This window comes from Salmo trutta, chromosome 9, assembly GCF_901001165.1.
Source record: "Salmo trutta chromosome 9, fSalTru1.1, whole genome shotgun sequence".
Taxonomy (NCBI): Eukaryota; Metazoa; Chordata; class Actinopteri; order Salmoniformes; family Salmonidae; genus Salmo; species Salmo trutta.
In genome coordinates, this window is record NC_042965.1 from 29715209 (window position 1) to 29737364 (window position 22156).

The 22156-nt window shown below is 41.2% G+C and overlaps 1 protein-coding gene across 2 annotated transcripts; it reads left to right on the forward strand.

Annotated features, from left to right (window-relative positions):
* The first annotated feature begins 27 nt into the window (after positions 1 to 27).
* On the forward strand, positions 28 to 20422 carry vps37ba (VPS37B subunit of ESCRT-I a). Of its 2 annotated transcripts, none has more exons than XM_029763400.1 (4): positions 28 to 346; positions 10453 to 10624; positions 16944 to 17026; positions 17349 to 20422. In XM_029763400.1, the coding sequence occupies exons 1-4, from the start codon at positions 242 to 244 to the stop codon at positions 17829 to 17831; spliced, it is 843 nt and encodes a 280-aa protein (XP_029619260.1). In that variant the 5' UTR covers positions 28 to 241; the 3' UTR covers positions 17832 to 20422. The 2 variants fall into 2 exon arrangements, with proteins under 2 accessions (XP_029619260.1, XP_029619261.1); XM_029763401.1 differs by lacking the exon at positions 28 to 346 and adding an exon at positions 2025 to 2162.
* Positions 20423 to 22156: the final 1734 nt, after the last annotated feature.

A 22156-nucleotide genomic window follows, 5' to 3' on the forward strand; every position in this document is an offset into this window, starting at 1 on the left:
TTTAAAATAACTATACTTTCTGTAATGTACTGTCTTTGGTATGATGCCAAATCCCCACCAATCCTGTCCTAGAGACCCACAGCTTCCGGTGATACTCTAGCTTTTTTGTTGTTGTGTATCTTCAGCCAGTCACCTAGCTTGATGCTGTTATTTACTCCTCGGATCGCGTGAACTCCGTGATGTGAAGGCCCTTCACCGGAAGGATCCGCGAGGCAAAGAGAGGAACACAGCTGTGACAGAAATGTCTGGTTTTGGGAACAAGTTTAGTTCGTACTCGATGACACAGCTCAACGAATTGCTTGAAGATGATGACAAACTCAACAGCATTGTTCAAGAAATGGAAGAGGTAAGCCACTATAACAGTATTACTATATCACTTGGGTTTTCTGCAGCATTGTTTCAATTTCAAGCCCTTTGTTTAGCTTTCGCCAGCTTGTAGGGTAGGCAACGAAGCCTCCAGGGAAAGTTAAGAATTTGCGGAACAATGGCATAGTTCCCTATATGTGTGTATATATACATATATAACCTCAGTTATGTGCGGGAAGGTAGAGTAACCTATTTCGATGTCAGGTGTGTCACGCTCTTTACTTTTTAGAACGTTGCTTTCTTACTCGAAGTAACCTTCCTGGAACTCGTGACGTTTCGTAGAATCGAAACACTTGCAGTTTGCCATTTTACAGAGTAACAAGCAAAAACACTCTCAGTGATTGACAGTACAAGAAACATGGCAACACTGTTGTAGTTAAAATGGGCAGAATCCTTCCCATGTTTGTCTTGGTAGTAGATTCATATTGATCAACATGGAAGGAAAATAGTAAAAATACGTACTTCCTCTCTGGGGAGGGAGTCCGGTATTGTGGTTGGTGACTGAGTGACAAAGCAAAATACTGTACGCTATGTTGCCAAGCTGCAACAATGACATGACATACAGTTCAGCTGGTCAGAAAGGATCTGTTTGGGAAACGTCAATTGCAAGACGCAATAGGGCAGGCATTCACACTTATTTTTGTTTAAATTGGTGCAATGCCTCGAAGTCATGGTCATGCGCCCGATCTAAAACTATTACATTTTCACTTGTATAAACAGCATAATTTTTAGCCCAAGGGAACCCTGCCCTGAACCCAGTTTGTTAGTAAATAAATGCATATGACCACAACTGGCCATTTTTAAGGACACTGATGACAACAAGCATGGCGTTGTCAGCTGCTGAATGGACTTAGTTGCAAACTGTGCCATGGCATTCTGCTCAACAAAACAGAATAACTGTCAGTACTTTGTTAGATTATATTGAATGTAAACTACTCCACGGCTTAATACTGATGATTGCTTAAGTTTTCAGAGTTCTCCTTGGTCATTACTTCTATTATCACACAAAAAACAAGAACCTAGCTGTCCCACTTTATGTGAGGGTGAACTTACTTGGTTCCTAGACATGAATTCCATAGAATCCTCCTTTCCTCTACAGATGAATCTAGGCCTTCGTAATCTGTCAGTTCTTTAACTGACATTGTCAAATAATCAATGAAACCAGCAAGCATTGATTTGCTTGTCTCTATGTGCTATCATCAGAGATCAGCTTTTTATAGTCCAAGTTCCTTTTTTATTACTCCCTCTATCTGATTCTAGCTGACCATGGTTTCGTTTTACTCCGTATGATGCAGCAACAGTTTGTGGCAATGGAGTCGAATGCCGATAGGGCTATATATCACAGAGCTACTGCTGTAGGTTACCAACCATGGACCATTAGCTATGTCATTACAGGTTACAGAGGGTGGTGTATTGACCTGACAGTGGAGGGAATTAGTCATAGTCTGTGTACCAAATGGCACCCTATTCCCTATATCCCTTTTGACCTGGGCCCCGGTCAAAAGTAGTGCTGCTCTATGTAGGGAATAGGGTGCCATTTGGTACACAGTGATATAAGTGAGAAGTGCTCCTAATGACTGGAAAAGGCAGTTATGACTAACTCAGGACACACCTCATTGAGTAAGTTGAGAAGTTCTGCACCTTTATCATATGATGTGTGTGTGTATATTGTAAGGGGACAAAGGCAAAGCTGCTGGCTGTCACAGCTCTGAACATGTGAATGTAATCTGAGCAGGTACAGTACGTTAGTACACTGTGTACTGCTCCAGGAATGAGAATTCATTGAATGCATACCCGTAAGTACAGACACGTGTACACTTTCGGCTAGCTAACACATTTGGAAACGCCGGCGCAGTTATTGTGTGCAAATGGGGTTACATTTAAATGTGGTCTGTTCTTGTTATTTGAGATGAAGAATAATCTCAGTCTGGATCTACACGAGTCTCTTCTGTTTGGTTTGCCTTGGTTTCGTATCATAGGCTACAGACTGACTGTTTTATATTTGTCTGGCAGCCAGACATCAATCAACATTTACATTTTAATCATTTAGCAAGCACTCTTATCCAGAGAGACTTACAGTAGTGAGTGCATACGTATTGACATCAAATTATATTTGGCATATGCTTCGTAAACAACTGGTGTAGACTAACTTGTGCCCTACCAGTAGATATAAACCTACTGTTCTAGTTAACTCTGTGTATTATTATTTTACTGCGCTCTCTAATGGTGTGTGTGTGTGTGTGTGTGCATGTTAGTCAAGGACAGACGGGGACTATAGCTGCCAGACTGGCCTTGGTTTGATCAGGCAGCAGAAACTGCACAGTATTTTCAACCCAACACATCCAGCTAAGAATAGCATATCAAGCAAGGAAAGTTCCCTTTGAACAAATGTTACAGGGAGGATCTGGATGCCAGGGTGCTGGGTGACCTAGTTGTCTATCACCACATGGTGTATCTTATGATTAACTTAACATGTGAAATGTACAAATTCTAAGTGAATTTGAGTTTAAGCTGATTGTGTACAGTCATTCAGCCTCTATGTGAATTCCTTCCATGATCAATGTCTCAGTAGGCAAAGCCTCTTTCTCAGTAGAGCTGTAAGAGAGGAGACATATTGTCACCATTTTGATGTGATTGTAGTTAAAGAGACCGGAGGAAGTAAAATAATATAACCACAGGTGTAAGCCAGTATCAGTCAGTGAATAAGAGACTGTGATATGTAACTAGACCTATACCAGGCCTGACATTGAGACATGTTCTCTTTATCTCACTCCGTTTGGCTAGGCAGGGCTCTGCAATCCTCTCTTGGACTGACAGGGCTCCAGACTAACATTTTCCCCTACTAACTTTCAGTTGGTGATGACCAGGCCATGATTAGGTGGACCCCCCCCCCCCTCTCAAAAAATGTGTGCAGCATCTCACAATACATTTGAGTCATCATCTTATACGTTATTTTAGTCATTCACAATGTTTTATTAAGAAGTGACAGACTACTGAGATGGTATTCAATAAATAAGTTCTAACATGTCCAAACAGGAATGCATGTTTCAAAATATTTAGATATGCAACCTAATCCAGTGATTTGTCATGAATTTTGGGTTAACAATTAGGCCTAAATAGGACTACAGAATTTCAGAATTTTTTTTGTTCAATAGACATGAATTTGCCTTCATCTTTATGTGCACTAATAATATATATATATATATATATTACACACACACACACAGTGAGGGGGGAAAAGTATTTGATCCCCTGCTGATTTTGTACATTTGCCCACTGACAAAGAAATGATCAGTCTATAATTTTAATGGTAGGTTTATTTGAACAGTGAGAGACAGAATAACAACAAAAAATCCAGAAAAACGCATGTCAAAAATTGTATAAATTGATTTGCACAATTAGCTAGATTGTAACTCTAATGATAAAATTAATACCCTTGTCAAACCAAAGGCCTTTGAAAATGAATTTCCTATCAATTTTAATCTCTTTCTAGAAAAATGTAATTTGTTGGTGAAACTTTGATAATTTCACAAGTCATTTTTGGTGGGTCAAAATGACATTTCATTAGGAATTGAAGTCCACCAATTTTTTTTTAACAGAATTTTAGGGATATGATACCACAGAGGTAGGGTTAGACAGACAATTTCAACCATTTAATCCTAAAAGTACCCACTAACGACTCAAAATCAATAGTAAGTAAACATCCATGATCATAGTCTTTCACAAATTGATTTCCAAATGTGTTTTATTCTTCCAAAATAAATCTCTAACAGAATTTACTTTTTTGATGTTATTAGAAGAAAGAGAAAGGAATTGACTTGGGTAAATTGTTCTTGATAAACCATCAGTCTTGCACAAAAGAACACAACTCAATTTTGAGTCATCACGTTGCAGCCCCTGACTTAATCTCTCATGGAATTAATTATACTATCAATGTTGAATTTTTTTTTTGTGATAACAATTCCTTAATATTAAACTTTGTTTTTAACAGGTACGGAGGCAATGTTGACTTGAGTCACAGCAATGCATTGGCATGATATCACATTTGTTAAGGTTGAGTCAACCTAGAGGCCATAGAACATTTATTGATTCTGTCAATAGCCAAGGGAGGAAAAGGGCAATATCATCTGCAAATTGACTGATATTTATATCTTTACCAAAAATACAGATCCCTTTTTTAAATTCTCAGATTTGTTAGATACGGATCCCTTTTCAATTCTCAGTAAATTGTTGGCTACAATAAATAAGAGTGGAGATTGGACTACCCTGTCTAATTCCTCTAGCAATAGAGAAACGAGGGGATGTTCCATTACTCATAGCCACCGAACTGCTATTATCATGTCTATTGACATTTTTGGCCTGATATTAGAAGGTTCTTGCTTTCGGTCTACAAAGAGGGTATTGCTAATCCTATTTTACTTCCTTCTTTGAGACCGGGACTAATAGGTTTTATGCCCAAACCAAAGAAGGACTCTCTTGGACAATTGGAGACCAATCACATTGTTGGCAACTGACTAAATTACTAGCCCATGTCTTGCTAATATGCTGAAAAAGGTGATGTGAAACTCATCAGTGAAACTCAACCTCATCAGTGAAACTCAACCTTAATTAAAGGAAGGAGTATTCATAACCATATACTGTTGATATTAGATTACAGTAGTTAATAGATGGCTTTATATTGTGTTTAGATTATACTTTTTTTGACACTTTAGAGCATAACATTTTTATTTAGAACTATCTCTACTTTTGAGTACAGGGAGAATTTCTGCAAAGTGATAAGGATGATGTAACAACAGCCCTTATCTGTGGTATATTGGCCATATACCACACCTCCTCTGGCCTTAAATATAACACCTACTGCTAGTAGCCATGTATTAATCTAACAGTAAATATCCTAAAAAAACAACTTTGCAATGGCTTAGTGCACTTGCAATGTGACTAGATGGTCACAGTCTGGAGCCCTGACTGAGCTCTAGAGGAGGCTCCGAATGAAAGCCTCTGTTTGGGTGTGATGCTGCCTCAGGCCTTCTGAGCTCGGTGGCTGTATGTGTGTTTATCAAGCATCAGAGTAGGAGTGCTGATCTAGGATTAGGTGTTCCCTGTCCATAAAAATCATATTAATTATGATCTAAAAGGCTGAACTGATCCTAGATCAGCACCCCTACCTACTCTGAGCCGCTTGATACAGATACGGCTGCTGTACTCAATCCCCACACAGCTAAAAGCCTCTGCCTTCAGCATAATAACGACATTATGTTATATGGCATCTTAAATAGGAAGAAAAGGAATATGTTGAGCAGCACAGTCTGTCTGGTGTGACAGTTTTGGTGTTCCCCTGTTAAATTTGTTCCTCATCTATTGTCACTGTACAGAGAAAGTGGAGAGCCAGTCATTAACTATTTACTTCCCCTGCAAAACATAGTGTTTGTTTTTTTTGGGTTTGACAGAACAAGCCTGCAGTCATGGATGCTATTTAAGGCTGTTTTTTTTCTCCAGTGAACTGTGTTGGAGTGGTTTATTGAGACACAGTTCTGGGAAGTTAGTTAGTTGGTTGTATGGTTTGGTCAGCTCAGGTCACGGCAGTACAGTGTGGGAAGCAGTGAAGCACAGTGGTTATGATTGCACTTAGCCTCTGGCCTTGTCTGAAATGTTGTTTTCTCTCTGTCACCCTCCAACCCATCCACTCGCAGCCCAAGTCCACACTGCTGGCTGGCTTCTGTCATTCCATGACAAGATAATTTGTTTTGGAAGAAGTGTTATACTTCCTATTAGGCTAGTTAATGCATTTTCAGAGCTAGGCCACATGATGCTGTTCACGCCCAAGCTACTCGCTTTTTCTGTCCATGTAGCTTGATGAGACTGACCCAAGTCATGTGGTAAAATTACTCGAGTCATTGCAATTAGTTATGCTCATTTTCGCTTAGCATTTAGCTAACAGCGTCTGTAATTTCGCTATCAGTTTGTGCAAATTTTGTTAGAATTATCGTAATAGGAGCCCCAGAGGGCATTTCTTTTTTTGAGCTACATACAGTACCAGTCAAAAGTTGGGACATACTTTCTCATTCAAGGGTTTTTCATTTGTATTGTTTTCTACATTGTAGAATTATAGTGAAGACCAAAAAACTATGAAATAACAAATATGGAATTGTGGAGTAACCAAAAAAGTGTTAAACAAATCAAAATATATTTGAGATTCTTCAAAGTAGCCACGCTTTGCCTTGATGCCAGCTTTGCACACTCTTGGCATTCTCTCAACCAGCTTCATTAGAAATGCTTTTCCAACAGTCTTGAAGGAGGTCCCACATATGCTGAGCACTTGTTGGCTGCGTTTCCTTCACTCCGCGGTCCAACTCATCCCAAACCATCTCAATTGGGTTGAGGTTGGGTGATTGTGGAGGCCAGGTCATCTGATGCAGCATTCCCTTGGTCAAATAGCTCTTACACAGGCTGGAGGTGTGTTTTGGGTCATTGTCCTGTTGAAAAACAAATGATTAAGTGCAAACCAGATGGGATGGCGTATCGCTGCAGAATGCTTTGATAGCCATGCTGCTTAAGTGTAGCTTGAATTCTAAATACCAACAGTGTCACAAGCAAAGCACCATCACAAATCCTCCTACATGCTTCACGGTGGGAAACACACATGCGGCGATCATCCGTTCACCTACTCTGCGTCTCACAAAGACACTGCGGTTGGAACCAGAAATTTCACATTTGGACTCATCAGACCAAAAGACAGATTTCCACGAGTCTAATGTCCATTGCTTGTGTTTCTTGGCCCAAGCAAGTCTCTTCTTATTGGTGTTCTTTAGTAGTGGCTTCTTTGCAACAATTCGACCAAGGATGCCTGATTCATGCAGTCTCCTTTGAACAGTTGATGTTGATGTCTGTTACTTGAAATCTGTGAAGCATTTTATTTGGGCTGCAATCAGAGGTGCAGTTAACTCTAACTTATCCTCTGCAGCAGAGGTAGCTCTGGGTCTTCCTTTCCTGTGGTGGTCTTCATGAGAGCCAGTTTCCTCATAGCACTTGATGTTTTTTGCGACTGCGCTTGAAGAAACTTTAAAAGTTCTTGACATTTTCCGTGTTTATTGACCTTCATGTCTTGAAGTAATTTGTCTTTGCTTTTTTGAGCTGTTCAGGCCATAATATGAACTTGGTCTTTTACCAAATAGGGCTATCTTCTGTATACCACCCCTACCTTGTCACAACACAACTGATTTTCTCAAACATATTAAGAAGGAAAGCAATTCTACAAATTAACTTATAACAAGGCACACCTGTTAATTGAAATGCATTCCAGGTGACTATCTCGTGAAGCTGGTTGAGCGAATGCCAAGAGTGTGCAAAGCTGTCATCATTGCAAAGGGTGGCTACTTTGAAGAACCTCAAATATAAAATATATTTTGACTTGTTTAACACTATTTTGATTACTACATGAGTCCATATGTTATTTCATAGTTTTGATGTGTTCACTATTATTTTACAATGTAAAAAAATAAGTAGGTGTGTCCAAACTTTTGACTGGTACTGTACATGGACACACTGGCTTTACTCAAACCAGTGGCATGTCATTAGTAAAGATTGAAAAAAGTAAGGGGCCTAAATAGCTGCCCTGGGGAATTCCTGATTCAACCTGGATTGGTTTGGAGGGGCTTCTATTAAAGAATACCCCCTGTGTTCTATTAGACAGGTAACTATTTATCCACAGTATAGCAGGGGGTGTAAAGCAATAACACATGTTTTTCCAGCAGCAAACTATGATCGATAATGTCAAAAGCTGCACTGAAGTCTAACAAAACAGCCCCACAATCTTTTTATCATCAATTTCTCTCAGCCAATCATCAGTCATTTGTGTAAGTGCTGTGCTTCTTGAATTTCCTTCCCTATAAGGGTGCTGAAAGTCTGTCAGTTTCTTTACTGTAAAATAGCATTGTATTTGGTCATCATTTGATCAGTTATACTTGGATGTGTAGTGTCTGCGTTTGTTGCTGGCATGTCATGCCTATCTTCCCAATGAAAAAAATCATTAAAGTAATTTGCGATATCTGTGGGTTTTGTGATGAAGGAGCTGAGTTTGCCTGTTTGGCCAAAATTGTATTTCGGTGCTCCTGAGCTTTTTACTCTCATTCTTTATATAATTTATCGTTGTTTCATAGTATAGTTTCTTCTTCGTTTTATTCAGTTTAGTCACATGATTTCTCTATTTGCATTACATTTGACAATCTGTTGTGCTGCTAGACTTATTTGCTATTCCTTTTGCCTCATCCCTCTCAGACATACAATTTTTTTTAATTCCTCATCAATCCGCTGTGATTTAACCGTTTTTAGTCATTTTCTTAATGGATGCATGCTTATTAGTAACTGGAATAAGCAATTTCATAAACGTGGCAAGTGCAGCATCTGGTTGCTCCTCATTACACACCACAGACCAGCAAATTATTTATATCAACAACATGGGAATCACTACAAAATGTCTTGTATGACCCCTTTTATACACTATATTAGCCCCAGCCTTTGGAACTTTGGTTTTCCTAGATATGGCTACTATATTGTGATCACTACATCTGATGGATCTGGATACTGCTTTCAAGCAAATTTCTGCAGCATTCGTGAAGATGTGATCAATACGCGTTAGATGATTTTAAATCCTGTGCTGTTTGTTACTATCCTGGTAGCTTGACTGATATCCTGAACCATGTTACAGGCACTGATTAGAGTTTGAAGCTTTTTCTTGAGTGGGCAGCTTGATTAAAGCCCGTCAATATTTAATTCACCCAGAAAATATACCTCTGTTGATATCAAGCATTTCACACACATTATCCGAATACTGACTAGCACTTGGCGGTCTATAGCGGCTTCCCACCAGAATGGGCTTTAGGTGAGGCAGATGAACCTGTAGCCATATTACTTGAACAGTATTTAAAATTACATCCTCTCTAAGCTTTACAGGAATGTGGTTCTGAATATAAACATCAACACCTCCATTGGCATTTGTCTTTTCTGTAGGTTTTATAACCATGTATTGCTACCATTGTATCGTTGAAGGTATTATCTGAGTTTCAGAGTCAGAATTTGAATATTATCTGTTACTACCAAGTTAGTAATTTCATGAATCTTGTTTCTTAATAAGCTACATATGTTAATGTGGGCTATTTTTAGCTCTTTACTGGGATGCTTGATTGTTTGCATTGCTTTACTGGGAAGCTTAGCAGAAGTATACATGCTCATGTTATTTTTGTTATTGCAAGGTGGGCTGCACACAGTGGACTTCCTACTAGGGCACACCGCCTCAGTGCTAACAGTATAACTCTGGTTCATAGGCACCTGATTACTGCAAACAATAGCTGTAGGATCAGCAGAGGCATTCAGGGCAGTAAAAGGGACATCAAGTAGGTTACTTACATTTTGTCTACCAACGCCCCTGGTATAATGTACTTTTGTAGTAGCATTATGACAACTCAGCGACACAATGGTAGGGATTAACTGAGCTGGGCTTGGGTCACTGATAACTCATTGTCTCAATAGCATTATAAGGCTGCATTAAAGGATCCAGGAACCCAAATTATGCTGGTGGATCCCATCCTCCTTAAGAAAATGTGTTTTGTTTCCAAAAGGTATCGAAATTGTCAACAAAAGTTACACCCATTGCGCTGCAATAACATGTAAACATATTAATCGGCGTTTCAGTGGTGTATTTGATCAGTGCATGTGCTAGCACCAGCTGAGCGAACCTCCTTTATGTGAGAGTGTAGTTCAGCAAAACAGAATATGCTTACTTAGAAGTAGTTTTCACAAACAAACTTTATACTGCATATCCGAACTCAGAATCAAGTATGCTTCCCAAAAATAACATGGTCACCGTGGTAGAATGTTTATTTAGATTGCCGATTTGCTGATTGCCATCAGGTAGCCTGATTTTCAGGTGTGTCCATGTAAACAGGATTATTAGGGAAATCATTCGTCTTGCAAACTTTTTAATCATTTAACTTTTTTAACTTTTTGTATTTATCTGACTATCCACAATAATCACATTATTATATTCATACAATCATATTTAATGTCTGTGCGATCCTTTGTATGTTGTAGATGCAGGAGGTGCAACAGACCAAGGAGATGATCCTGGCCAGTAACCGGAGCCTGGCAGAGCAGAACCTTCAACTGCAGCCCAGACTGAATCACCAGAAGAGCCAGCTCACCAAGTGCTACAGCTCCCTACAGGAGAGCTTCGAGGCCTACCAGGTTCACAAATCCAAACTAGGTAATATATGTTGAACTAGGTAATACACGCTACAGAAACAAGACTAAGGTTCCTGCCCTATTGGCCATTCTTGCTCAGACGAGGCTTTCTTGCTGTTTGAATTTATATATTTGAATTTGAAATGCATGACTGTTGACATGAATAGGTTGTTATGATAAACAACTTTTATTTTGGTTGACATGGTTTGTGTTATGGCTTGACGGTTTGAAGAAGTTCAATGCTATTACCCGGATTGCCAAATTGACAACTCACTTTGAGCATTTGAACATTGTAATTTACTGTCATGGCAGGTAGTTTGTAAGTTTGCATAATATTTTCTCTTCCTCTTGTTTGTTCTTCCGTTGGATTATGACACACAGACCTGACCAGTTTCTCCAGCTTTTCCCATCATAAGGCCCATATAGTGGCCCTAACCCAGTTTAATTTTCCCACTCGCAGTAGCTCATTTCTGCCAGTATTGAGCAGGATCCAGCATTGAATTGAGGGAGGGGGGGACACAATACCCTATAATGATAAAGTCAAAACATGTTTTTAGAATGTTTTGCAATTGTATTAAAAATGAAATACAGGAATATCTCATTGACATAAGTATTCACTCCCCTGAGTCAGTACTTTGTAGAAGCACCTTTGGCGGCGATTTCAGATTTGAGTCGTCTTGTGTATGACTGTATTAGCTTTGCACATCTGGATTTGGGGATTTTTCCCCCATTCTTCCTTGTTAGATGAGGAGCAGCGGTGAACAGCAATCTTCAAGTCTTTCCTCAGATTTTCAATGGGATTCAAGTCTGGGCTTTGGCTGGGACACATTCTTGTTCTGAAGCCATTCCAACGTTGCTTTGACTGTATGCTTGGGGTCATTGTCCTGTTGGAATGTATATCTTTGCCCCAGTCTAAGATCATTTGCACTCTGAAGCAGGTTCTCTTCAAGGATTTGCCTGTATTTGGCCCATTCAATGATCCTTACCTGTCTCTGCCACAGAAAAGCATCCGCATAGCATGATACTGCCACCACCATGCTTCAGTTGTAGGGACATCTCAAGGATGATCAAATTGAGATCAGGTGCATCCAATTTCCTTTGAAGTGTCATAGTAAAGGGGTGTGAATACTAGAGGTCGACCGATTAATCTGAATGGCCGATTTCAAGTTTTCATAACAATCGTTAATCGGTATTTTTGGCCCCCGATTTGCCTATTTTGTTTAATTTTTTAAAATGTATTTTTTATTTCTTTTGATAAGAGAAAAAAAGTAATTTTTATTTTTTTAACCACCTTTATTTAACTAGGCAAGTCAGATTAAGAACACGTTCTTATTTTCAATGACTGCCTAGGAACGGGGGTTAACTGCCTTGTTCAGGGGAGATTCGTGCTCTAACCACCTGCCTTACATTGCACTCCACGAGGAGCCTGCATGACAGGCTGACTACCTGTTACGCGAGGGCACCAAGAAGCCAAGGTAAGTTGCTAGCTAGCATTAAACTTATCTTATAAAAAAACAATCAATCTTAATGTAACAGTGTAGGTTCCGTCCCTCTCTTCGCCCCAACCCGGGCTCGAACCAGGGACCCTTGCACACATCAACAACTGACACCCACCGAAGCATCGTTACCCATCGCGCCACAAAAGCCGCGGTCCTTGCAACGCAAGGGGAAACCCTACTTCAAGTCTCAGAGCGAGTGACGTCACTGATTTAAATACTATTAGCGCGCACCACCGCTAACTAACTAGCCATTTCACATCGGTTACATTAACATAATCACTAGTTAACTACACATGGTTGATGATATTACTAGTTTATCTAACGTGTCCTGCGTTGCATATAATCGATGCGGTGCCTGTTAATTTCTCATCGAATCACAGCCTACTTCGACAAACGGGTGATGATTTAACAAGCGCATTTGCGAAAAAAGCACTGTCGTTGCACCAATGTACCTAACCATAAACATCAATGCTTTTCTTTAAAATCAATACACAAGTATATATAAACCCATATTTAGTTAATATTGCCTGCTAACATGAATTTGTGTCACTTCTCTTGCGTTCCGTGCAAGCAGTCAGGGTATATACAGCAGTTTGGGCCGCCTGGCTCATTGCGAACTGTGTGAAGTCCATTTATTCCTAACAAAGGCCGTAATTAATTAGCCAGAATTTTACATAATTATGACATAACATTGAAGGTTGTGAAATGTAACAGGAATATTTAGACTTAGGGATGCCACCCGTTAGATAAAATACGGAACGGTACCGTATTTCACTGAAATAATAAACGTTTTGTTTTCGAAATGATAGTTTCCGGATTCGACCATATTAATGACCAAAGGCTCGTAAGAATTCATTCAAACAAGCACCTTCGTGCGTTTTGCCAGCAGCTCTTCGCAATTCTTCAAGCATTGCGCTGTTTGACTTCAAGCCTATCAACCCCCGAGATTAGGATTGTGTAACCCATGTGAAATGGCTAGCTAGTTAGCAGGTGCGCACTAATAGTGTTTCAAACGTCACGCACTCTGATACTTGGGAGTGGTTGTTCCCCTTGCTCTACTTGGGTAACACTGCTTTGAGGGTGGCTGTTGTCGATGTGTTCCTGGTTCGACCCCAGGTAAGAGCGAGGAGAGGGACGGAAGCTATACTGTTACACTGGCAATTCTAAAGTGCCTATAAGAACATCCAATAGTCAAAGGTATATGAAATACAAATTGTATAGAGAGAGTCCTATAATTCCTATAATAACTACAACCTAAAGCTTCTTACCTGGGAATATTGAAGACTCATGTTAAAAGGAACCACCAGCTTTCATATGTTCTCATGTTCTGAGCAAGGAACTTAAACGTTTTTTTGGTCCTCCAATAATCGGTATCGGCGTTGAAAAATCATAATCGGTCGACCTCTAGTGAATACTTATGTATTTCATTTTTAAGGTCCAGGCAAGTTTTGTAAGAAAATGGCTAACTTACTGCAATTCTACACATTTTGAAATGGGTCAGAGAGGAAAATGTACAGTTCTAACAGCTAACCTAATGCTATTCGACATATTTTGCAATGAGGCTCAGAGAAAATGTTGCGGTTTTAAAGTTAATTTCCTGTAATTCTAAACATTTTGTTACATTTGACGTGTTCATATGCTATCTGGGGGGCCCCCGAGCTTTAGGGGACCGCCCCCTGCCTTGCGGGGCCTGTGGGGGTGCATCCTATGCCACTGAATAAATTGACTGCTGATACTTATGACCTGGTATGACGCGAAGGTTGCCAGGCAGCCCCCTCCAAACAGTATGCCAACATTTCACTTCAGTCTTTGTTGTGGTGGATGTAGCACTCATTGATAAAGTTAGTTTGTCTTTGTGTTCTCCTCTAGTCACAAGAGTAGTGATTTGGCCCTCCTCAATGCATAGGCTGCCATTTACCCCCCTGCAGCTGAACAGGCTTTCTGTCTCTCTCTGCCTCCTTTTGTACACAGTAGATGGTATTGTGCTTTTACATTGACATTTTAGTAATTTAGCAGATGCTCATATCCAGAGCGACTTAGTGCATTCATCTTAAGATGGCTAGATGGGACAACCAAATATCACAGTCCTAGAATGTAAATTTTTCCTCAAAGTAGCTATCAGTGAAATCAGAGCTAGAAATTAAAGTGTGTGTGTGTGTGTGTGTGTTAGTTCACAAAATGCATGTTATTTTTTGGTGTGAGAGGGGATGCTGTGGGATTATTTAAGATACTCTTTGAAGAGGTAGGGTTTCAGATGTTTTCAGAAGATGGGCAGGGACTCTGCTGTTCTAGCTTCAGGGGGAAGCTGGTTTCACCATTTGGGGTGCCAGAACAGAGAAGAGCTTGGACTGGGCTGAGTGGAAGCTGCCCCCCCCATAGGGGTGGGAGGGCCAAGAGACCAGAGGTGGCAGAACGGAGTGCTCAGGTTGGAGTGTAGGGTTTGAGCATAGCCTGAAAGTAGGGAGGGGCAGTTCCTCTTGCTGGTCCGTAGGCATGTACCATGGTCTTGTAGTGGAGACGAGCTTCAACTGGAAGCCAGTGGGGTGTACGGAGGAATGGGGTGACATGAGAGAACTTGGGAAGGTTGCAGGGGTTTGATGGCACAAGCAGGGAGCCCAGCCAACAGCAAGTTGCAGTAGTCCAGACGAGAGATGACAAGTGCCTGGACTTACATTCCCATGCTCTACTTGTGTGGCTGTTCCTTCATGGAAGGCCTCGCCACCTGCCCTTTGTTTGTTGATGGCGAGAGGGCTTTTGTCAAATGTAGGATACCGGTTTCCCTGTGTGCTGGCTGTCCTAGTTGTGGATTTGCTGTAAGCAGCAGTAGCAGCAGCCGTAGTGTATCTGCATGGGAAGGACAGAGCAGGGTTGTGTCCCAAATGGCACCCTATTTTTGCGCTGTATAGTGGATAGGGTGCCATTTGGGAGACAACCCACATCGCTGGGAGCAACTGAACTCAGCCATGTGACCCAGATGAAAAGCATGGTCTTACGGCAGAATCAACCCAGTATTGTTTGGTCTGTGTGTTTCCTTTGCATGCAGTGACTCCCTCCATCCTCCACCATAGCAACGGCAACAGGGGTGCTTCAGAAGATTCTCTAGGGTGGCAGTGAGTGGGGGCCAGGGTGGCAGGACAGACTGTGCCCCCCTGCCCCTTAGTACAACAGCGGGCTGTTGTGCTGCTGGCGTGTGAGGGCAAAAAAGCCCTGGAGGGAGGGAAAGAGTGAGAGGAAGACAGGCCAAAAACTCCCCCCTCACTGTCAGTGGAGGCTGGTCTGTATCCATTACTAAATGGCAGTCTCATGATCCCTGGGTCCAAACTGTGTGTGTGTTCCACTCTGGTCTTTCAGAGGTAGAGAATCATTCCATTGTGTGGAGGAGTGCTGATGCTCCTGTGAGTCTTCTCGTTAGAGTGGAGAGGGGATGAGAGTCATTTGGCTGGGCCAGAGGAAGAGCTTCTATCCTCCTAACACTTCACTCTGCAACTCGCACCTACAGTACGCTTGGATTTGGTTCTAATACACTACTTGGAACATGTCTAGTTCACAAATAAATCAAACGATCCCAGTCATGCCAATTGGACCGATGACCACTTCCCGTCCTCTCTGTTTAAATGTTGTTTTCCTGTGATATTGGACAGACAGTAGTTCTCTCTCTGTCAGTGTGGTAATTCATTGTGAGTGGGTGCACTCCGCTGGCTGGGGCAGCTGTGAAACGCCTTGCATCATGCCCGGGGAAGCTGGTTAAATTAGGACAGTTTTTTTCTGGCACTGCGCAGGGAGGTCGAGGGGGCCAGGCCTTTGTCTAGGCTTTACCGTGTTTTCTCGATCGGTTTTGCTATCTGTCTCTCTGTCTTTCTTGCTGGAGCTCCCTGATGTATAGCTCAGATCTGTCTTATTCTGACAAGTCAAATGGGTTTACACATACATACTTGTTTTGTTATTACACAAACATTGTAATAACAGATATGATTTTTAAAAAAAATTATGCAATCCAATTTTTCCAACCACTCATGTTCTCGTCTTCTAGGCTACATGAGGTCTGTCTTTCTGTAAGGTGTGATTTGCCCAGTGTTGGTGAAATGTGGGTGAGTTGGCATTGGCACCACACTAGTGGGTAGGGATCATAAACCTAGAGTTTTGCTGTGTGATCTGGTTGCTTTGGTGTCAGGTCCTGCATGTAATTCCAGCAGCTCCAGCTGGTATTGTCTTTCAGTCAGTAGACTGACTCAACACAGGAACCAGGCTGGCCTCTCGTTCAGCTTCCTTGGAGACTCCCTGACTGGGCCAAATAGCACCCCATACTCAAAGGGCTCTGCTCAAAAGTAGTGCACTATTTATGGAGTAGGGTACATTTACAGACGCAGGCCCCAATCTATTTCAGTTCACCGCTCATTATGAAAGACAGTCAGTCCCTTTGCTCAGAGTGGTTTTATCCTGGGAACTCATAATGAGGCCTTGGTTTTGGTGTCAGAGATTGTTGTAGAGAATGAGTGATGGCTGGATATGGAGCTGTGTGTGTGTGTGTTCCCTGCTCACTGGTTGAATACTCCCTCATACTTCTGTAGCAGTCATCATGTGAGTCAGTGTCTCATGTTATTGAGGCCTACTCATTATTTTCAGCAGTACAGTTTCAGCAGTCGTGTGACTATGAGAGGCGACTGTTTGAGATTAATTCTAGTTGTGGTCGTCAAACAAAATGTCAACTTTTGTCTTGTCCTTTCCGTTCTCCTCTGTCCAGACCACATATTTCCAAGTCTTGTCACTGACATGATGAATTCTAGCTGCATTCGTAAACAAAATGGTAACTTTGTTTATTTTTTTTTTCTCTTCTGCTCACAGATCACAGCTCTGGGAACAGTTCATTGGAGACATTTCTTGCTCTATTGCAGGCAGAGGGAGCCAAGATTGAAGAGGAGACAGAGGTAAACGGCATTACAACACCTCTCTCTGTCAAAGGATGGCCTAATGTGTCCTGCGGCATCAGTTTAAACACTGTGTCCTGCCGTTCCTGTTTTTATTTCCACTGTGGCCCAGAGGGCCTATCCATTTATGGTTTATTAATCTGACTTTATGGTCCCGTTAGTTACAAGTTGGGGGAACACCTCGCATTTGTTCTTTAGTTTTGTTACTGTCGAGTCCTCACATCTATTCATCACATTGTTTATACTTTCACATTTCTTTTTGCATGGAATCTCCAGACTGCTTTCATGGAATGTTTTTAAACCGTCCCTCTTTTCTAAACAGAACATGGCGGACTCCTTCTTGGACGGGGACGTCACCTTGGATGCCTTCATGGACTCGTACCAGAGCAACAGGAAGCTGGCCCACCTGAGGAGGGTGAAGATTGACAAGCTGCAGGAGATGGTGCTGAAGGGTGGACGGCTGCCTCGGGTCCCAGTCTCCTGCTCCCATCCTCAGGAGGTCTCAGCCAGGCCAGCCCCCCTCTACACAGAGGCCAACAACCACAACCCCTTTCCAGTGCCTCAGCCCAGGAGAGCCCCCCCTCCCCCTCCTGCCCAACAACCCCCAGCTGTAGCCCCCCAGCCCCAGCCTGCTGTCTTTTCCTACCCTGCCACCCCATACCCCCCTATCCCCCCCAGGGCGGGCCACCCTTTGCTCAGTGTCAACCCTGGGTACCAGCACCCTTTCGTGTCTCAGTACCCCCCTGCCCTGCCTCAGAGGCCTCCCCCTCGCATAGCTCCGCAGTCTGGCTTCATGATTCAGTAGTGAAGGGGCCACAGTAAAGGTGCATTACAGTACACGCAGTGGACTTGCACTGCAGCCTCGCTGGAACTATCTTCTGTGTTGTCACGGTGCAACGTATCACAAAGGGGGTTGATTGACTTGCTAAGGCTGGTCTGGGCATGTCCAACTGAAAGAACAAAAATAATCTATACAACATCGGGATTGAATTTGCACTCTTCTCACCAGAATCACAACTCCATTGCTACAACACCCCAGAAAGGACTTGACCTACCAGTCTGCCTATGTCTGCAAAGCTAAATCCCTCAGCGACAGGGCTTTAGATGTAGTCTAAAGTGAAATAAATGTCCATGTATGGTTCACTGGCCTCAGTAGCCTGGACTGGCCATCACCCCAGTTAAATGAGCCCTAGGTTTTCACCACTTTGTCCCAGTCAGACAGTCCATGCCCCTCAGTTATGTCCTCAGTCCTCCCTTTTCTCCTGACGGTGCCTCGTCTGAGGTATCTAAACGGAAGGGGGACTATAGCCGTTCATCGCTGTTTCTCATCTGCTGTGTCATTTGAATTGGATGTTTTTATGTTGCGTTACCAGAGACTGTTCACAGAAGATAATGGCGAACCATATGCAAAACGAACAGAGACTTTACTGTGCTGTTTTTAAAACGTATTTCCCAGGTATATCTGCACAAACCTGTATCCATTATATTCTGACTTACTTATTATTTCCATAGGGTAATAATAAGTAAATTTCCATAGGGTACTTAGAAATGTTGAGGCTTCTTCTTAAATTAATTAATATATATTTAGAGTACTAATGTCTTACAGGATGCTGGATGCTTATTTTTGCCAGGAAGGAGTGGACAGACATTTTTACAGAAATTGTGAGGTGGGTGCATCTCTTCTCCAGCACAGGGATTTGTCAAAGGATTGTATGGATCACATGCTCAATCCAATAGGGAGGACAGTTGGTCTCTGTTGCTCAGGGCAGATATGTGCAAACATGCTCTTGTCACAAACACACTGAACCCTGGGCCTCTTGCTCTGGCCTAATGAAGGATCTGTCCATGGCCATATAATACATTTTCCTTAACTATATTTTAGTCAGTTATCTAGTAAGCATATTTTATGCTCGACAGTTGAGACATTTGTTTGCCTTTTTGTCTTATCCTTCATCACTCCTTTCATCATTGAATTACCTTTTTATCTTGATTTTTACTTGGGTACATGTTCTAAAGCTTATTCTTGATGTTTTAAGTCATTGCTGTTGAAACAAGATTTAGTCTATATATCTTAATCTGTGATATAACCATATAGTCGATTATAAAATCACACATATAACTGAGCCAGTCATCCACAGTTGTGTGAGCAGTAGCACCCTCTGCATGTAGACAATGTTTGTGTTGGGCTCTAAAGATTTGATTCGGATCATATTGACTGAACACCAAAGATTCCATGTCATCTTAATGTCTCTGAAGTTGTTTATAGAGTAACCGTTGTGTAAAAGTACTATTTTCATACCTTCCTGCATACCCATTTGTTAGGTTTATACCCATATGGCTGTAGTTTGAGGTGTGCACATTTTAACGTTTGTAGCCTATTGTTTTTTCACACCAGACACTATATTCAGGAAATGGAGTCTGGATCAAACATAATGCAGTACCCATCTTAAATGTCTCTTTGCACCATTTTTATTACAAATACTAATCCTGAAGGAGTCACATCCTAATACAGTGGTTGGTTACCTTGTCCTAAATGCTGCAGTTGTGCACTGTTAGAGTCACTGAGTGCCTACACTGGACTGATTTATGGAGAATCATACGGTTCTATACTTGATCTGTGAACACTGACCATGCTTGACTGCTCTGCTGCTCTGGATCCCCCTAGCCTAAGAACATACATGTATAGTATGTTCCTAGCCCTTTGCTAACCCTACCATCAATGTTTTACTTCCCCTTGGCTGTGCCCCAGTTCAGTTCTCCAACTAATGTGATGGTTATGCATGCCTGGGGGCAGGAAAGGCTTGAGTCTGACTGCCTGTCAGGATTCAACTCTCCTAACTGGTGCTATGGGGCTGGTGCCACCGCTTCAGTTTGCTTCTGAATTTGTGCTTGAGAGGTATGTCTTTAGGGACTGTGCCTAATGCTTGTGTGGTACTTGTACCGCTTCTTTATACCATCAATAGGTGGTTTGCCTGCCCTGAAGTGGGTGACCACTATTTCTGTTCTTATGCATATCTATGTTTCACCAACACAATAGGACTCCTAGAGTTTTTAAATGTGTCTAATATCAAACAAATGCATATTTTAGATAAATGGGCCACAATCAGAGCAATACGTTTGCTTGTGATTTATTATATAGCCATTTTGTTTGAACTTGCATTTCTAACTTAAACTGTTAATCAATGATTAATTTCAGAGTTTTTCTCTGCTGTAGATAGCTGTTTGTCTATAACTGGCATAATTCCACTGTTTGGGCTGCTTTAAAACGACATTTGTATTACTCATTTTCATACATTGTTTGCTATGTTATCCAATGTAATGTTGTAGGTCTTTTAGCTTTTAACATTGTAGAGGTGATTGGTGGAATTATAACTTTTTTTAAGGATGATGAATCAATCAAGTGTTTTTTGTTGTTGTATTTGTCTCTTGAGTTGCGTCACACAGCTTGATCTGTAAGTTTCATGTAGGTTGTTTGGGAGTAGAGCTGGTACAGTTGGCCATTTCAACTTAATTCAGAATACTTAGAAAGGTTATATTCCAAAATGTGATGTTAACAATGACATCTGAGCTTGGAATGAACTTTCAATGGAGTTGATCTCCCTCTACGGCCTAGGCCTCACAGTCCTATTCCTTTTATAGGGCTCTAAATTTGACCAGGGCCCATAAGGCTCTAGTCAAAAGTAGTGCACGATGTAGGAAATAGGGTACCATTAGGAACACAACCACGCTTACCTACTGTCTCACTGTTAATATATTTTGCTGTGAAGATGTATACATTGTCACATCTTGATTATGTTATAATGAACATTGGAGTTAGAGGAAGGTTTCTTTTTTTATGAATCCTAATTACAATACCAGAGCCAGCCTTGATGGTAAAATCAAACTGCAGGGTATATTGAAACAAGACTGCCATCTAGTGTTAATTTACTGATGTTGCCATGAAGTATAATTACTGTATGAGGTTCCTTGGACAACAGGGGAGAGTCTCAATTGCATCCTCATGTCCTCTCTCGATTCCTTCTCAAAACCCATTGGAGGTCAGAGGCGGGACCTCTGGATGAGAAAGCCAATGGGTTTTGAGAATGAGACAGGGAAGCACAGAGTATGTAATTAAGATTCTCCCTGTGTGTGTGTGTGTGTGTGTGTGTGTGTGTGTGTGTGTGTGTGTGTGTATGCTGTCTCTGGGACAATATTTAACTATTGTCTAAATCAGACTTTTCCTAATCTAAACAGAAATCTGAAGTGTATGGATAATGATATGACAGGTTGGCTGCCTAGTTGGTGTGTCCAATAGGTGTGCATTCAATACAAAAAAATGTTACAACAATCAATGTCAGTGCAACAGGACACTTGATTTAGGAACTATCTACACTGCTTTGAATTCATTGTAGACTTCTCATTTATGATGAAACTAATTTTTACATTTTACATATTTTGTACCCCAAGTGATGTGCAGATGTATGCATTACGTTATAGCTACATCATGACCGGGTCAGGGTACAGAACAGAAAACCACATTTTTGGAGGAATGGCAACAGAACCAGCAACGAAAGTTATCTCTAGTGTTCCGGAACAGAACTGTTATTTTAAAATCTTGAGAACCGGTTAATAATGTTATTTTTTGTTCTTAAAATATACTTGTTTACAGTGGTGTAAAGTACTTAAGTAGGACGTCAAAGTATTTTGACTTAAGTTCTCTTTTTGTGGTATCTGTATTTTACTATTTATATTTTTGACAACTTTTACTAAACTACATTCCTAAAGAAAATGTACTTTTACTCCATACATTTTCCCTGACACCCAAAAGTACTCGTTACATTTTGAATGCTTAGCAGGACATGAAAATGGTCCAATTCACACACTTATTAAGAGAACATTTCAGGTCATCTCTACTGCGTCTGATCTGGCGGACTCACTAAACACAAATGCTTAATTTGTAAATTATGTCTGAGCGTTGGAGTGTGCCTCTGGCTATCTGTTAATTTTACAACAACATGAAAATTGTGCCATCTGGTTTGCTTAATATAAGGAATGTGAAATGCTTCATACTTTTGATACTCAAGTATATTTTAGCAATTACATTTACTTTTGATATGTAAGTATATTTAAAGCCAAATACTTTTAGACTTA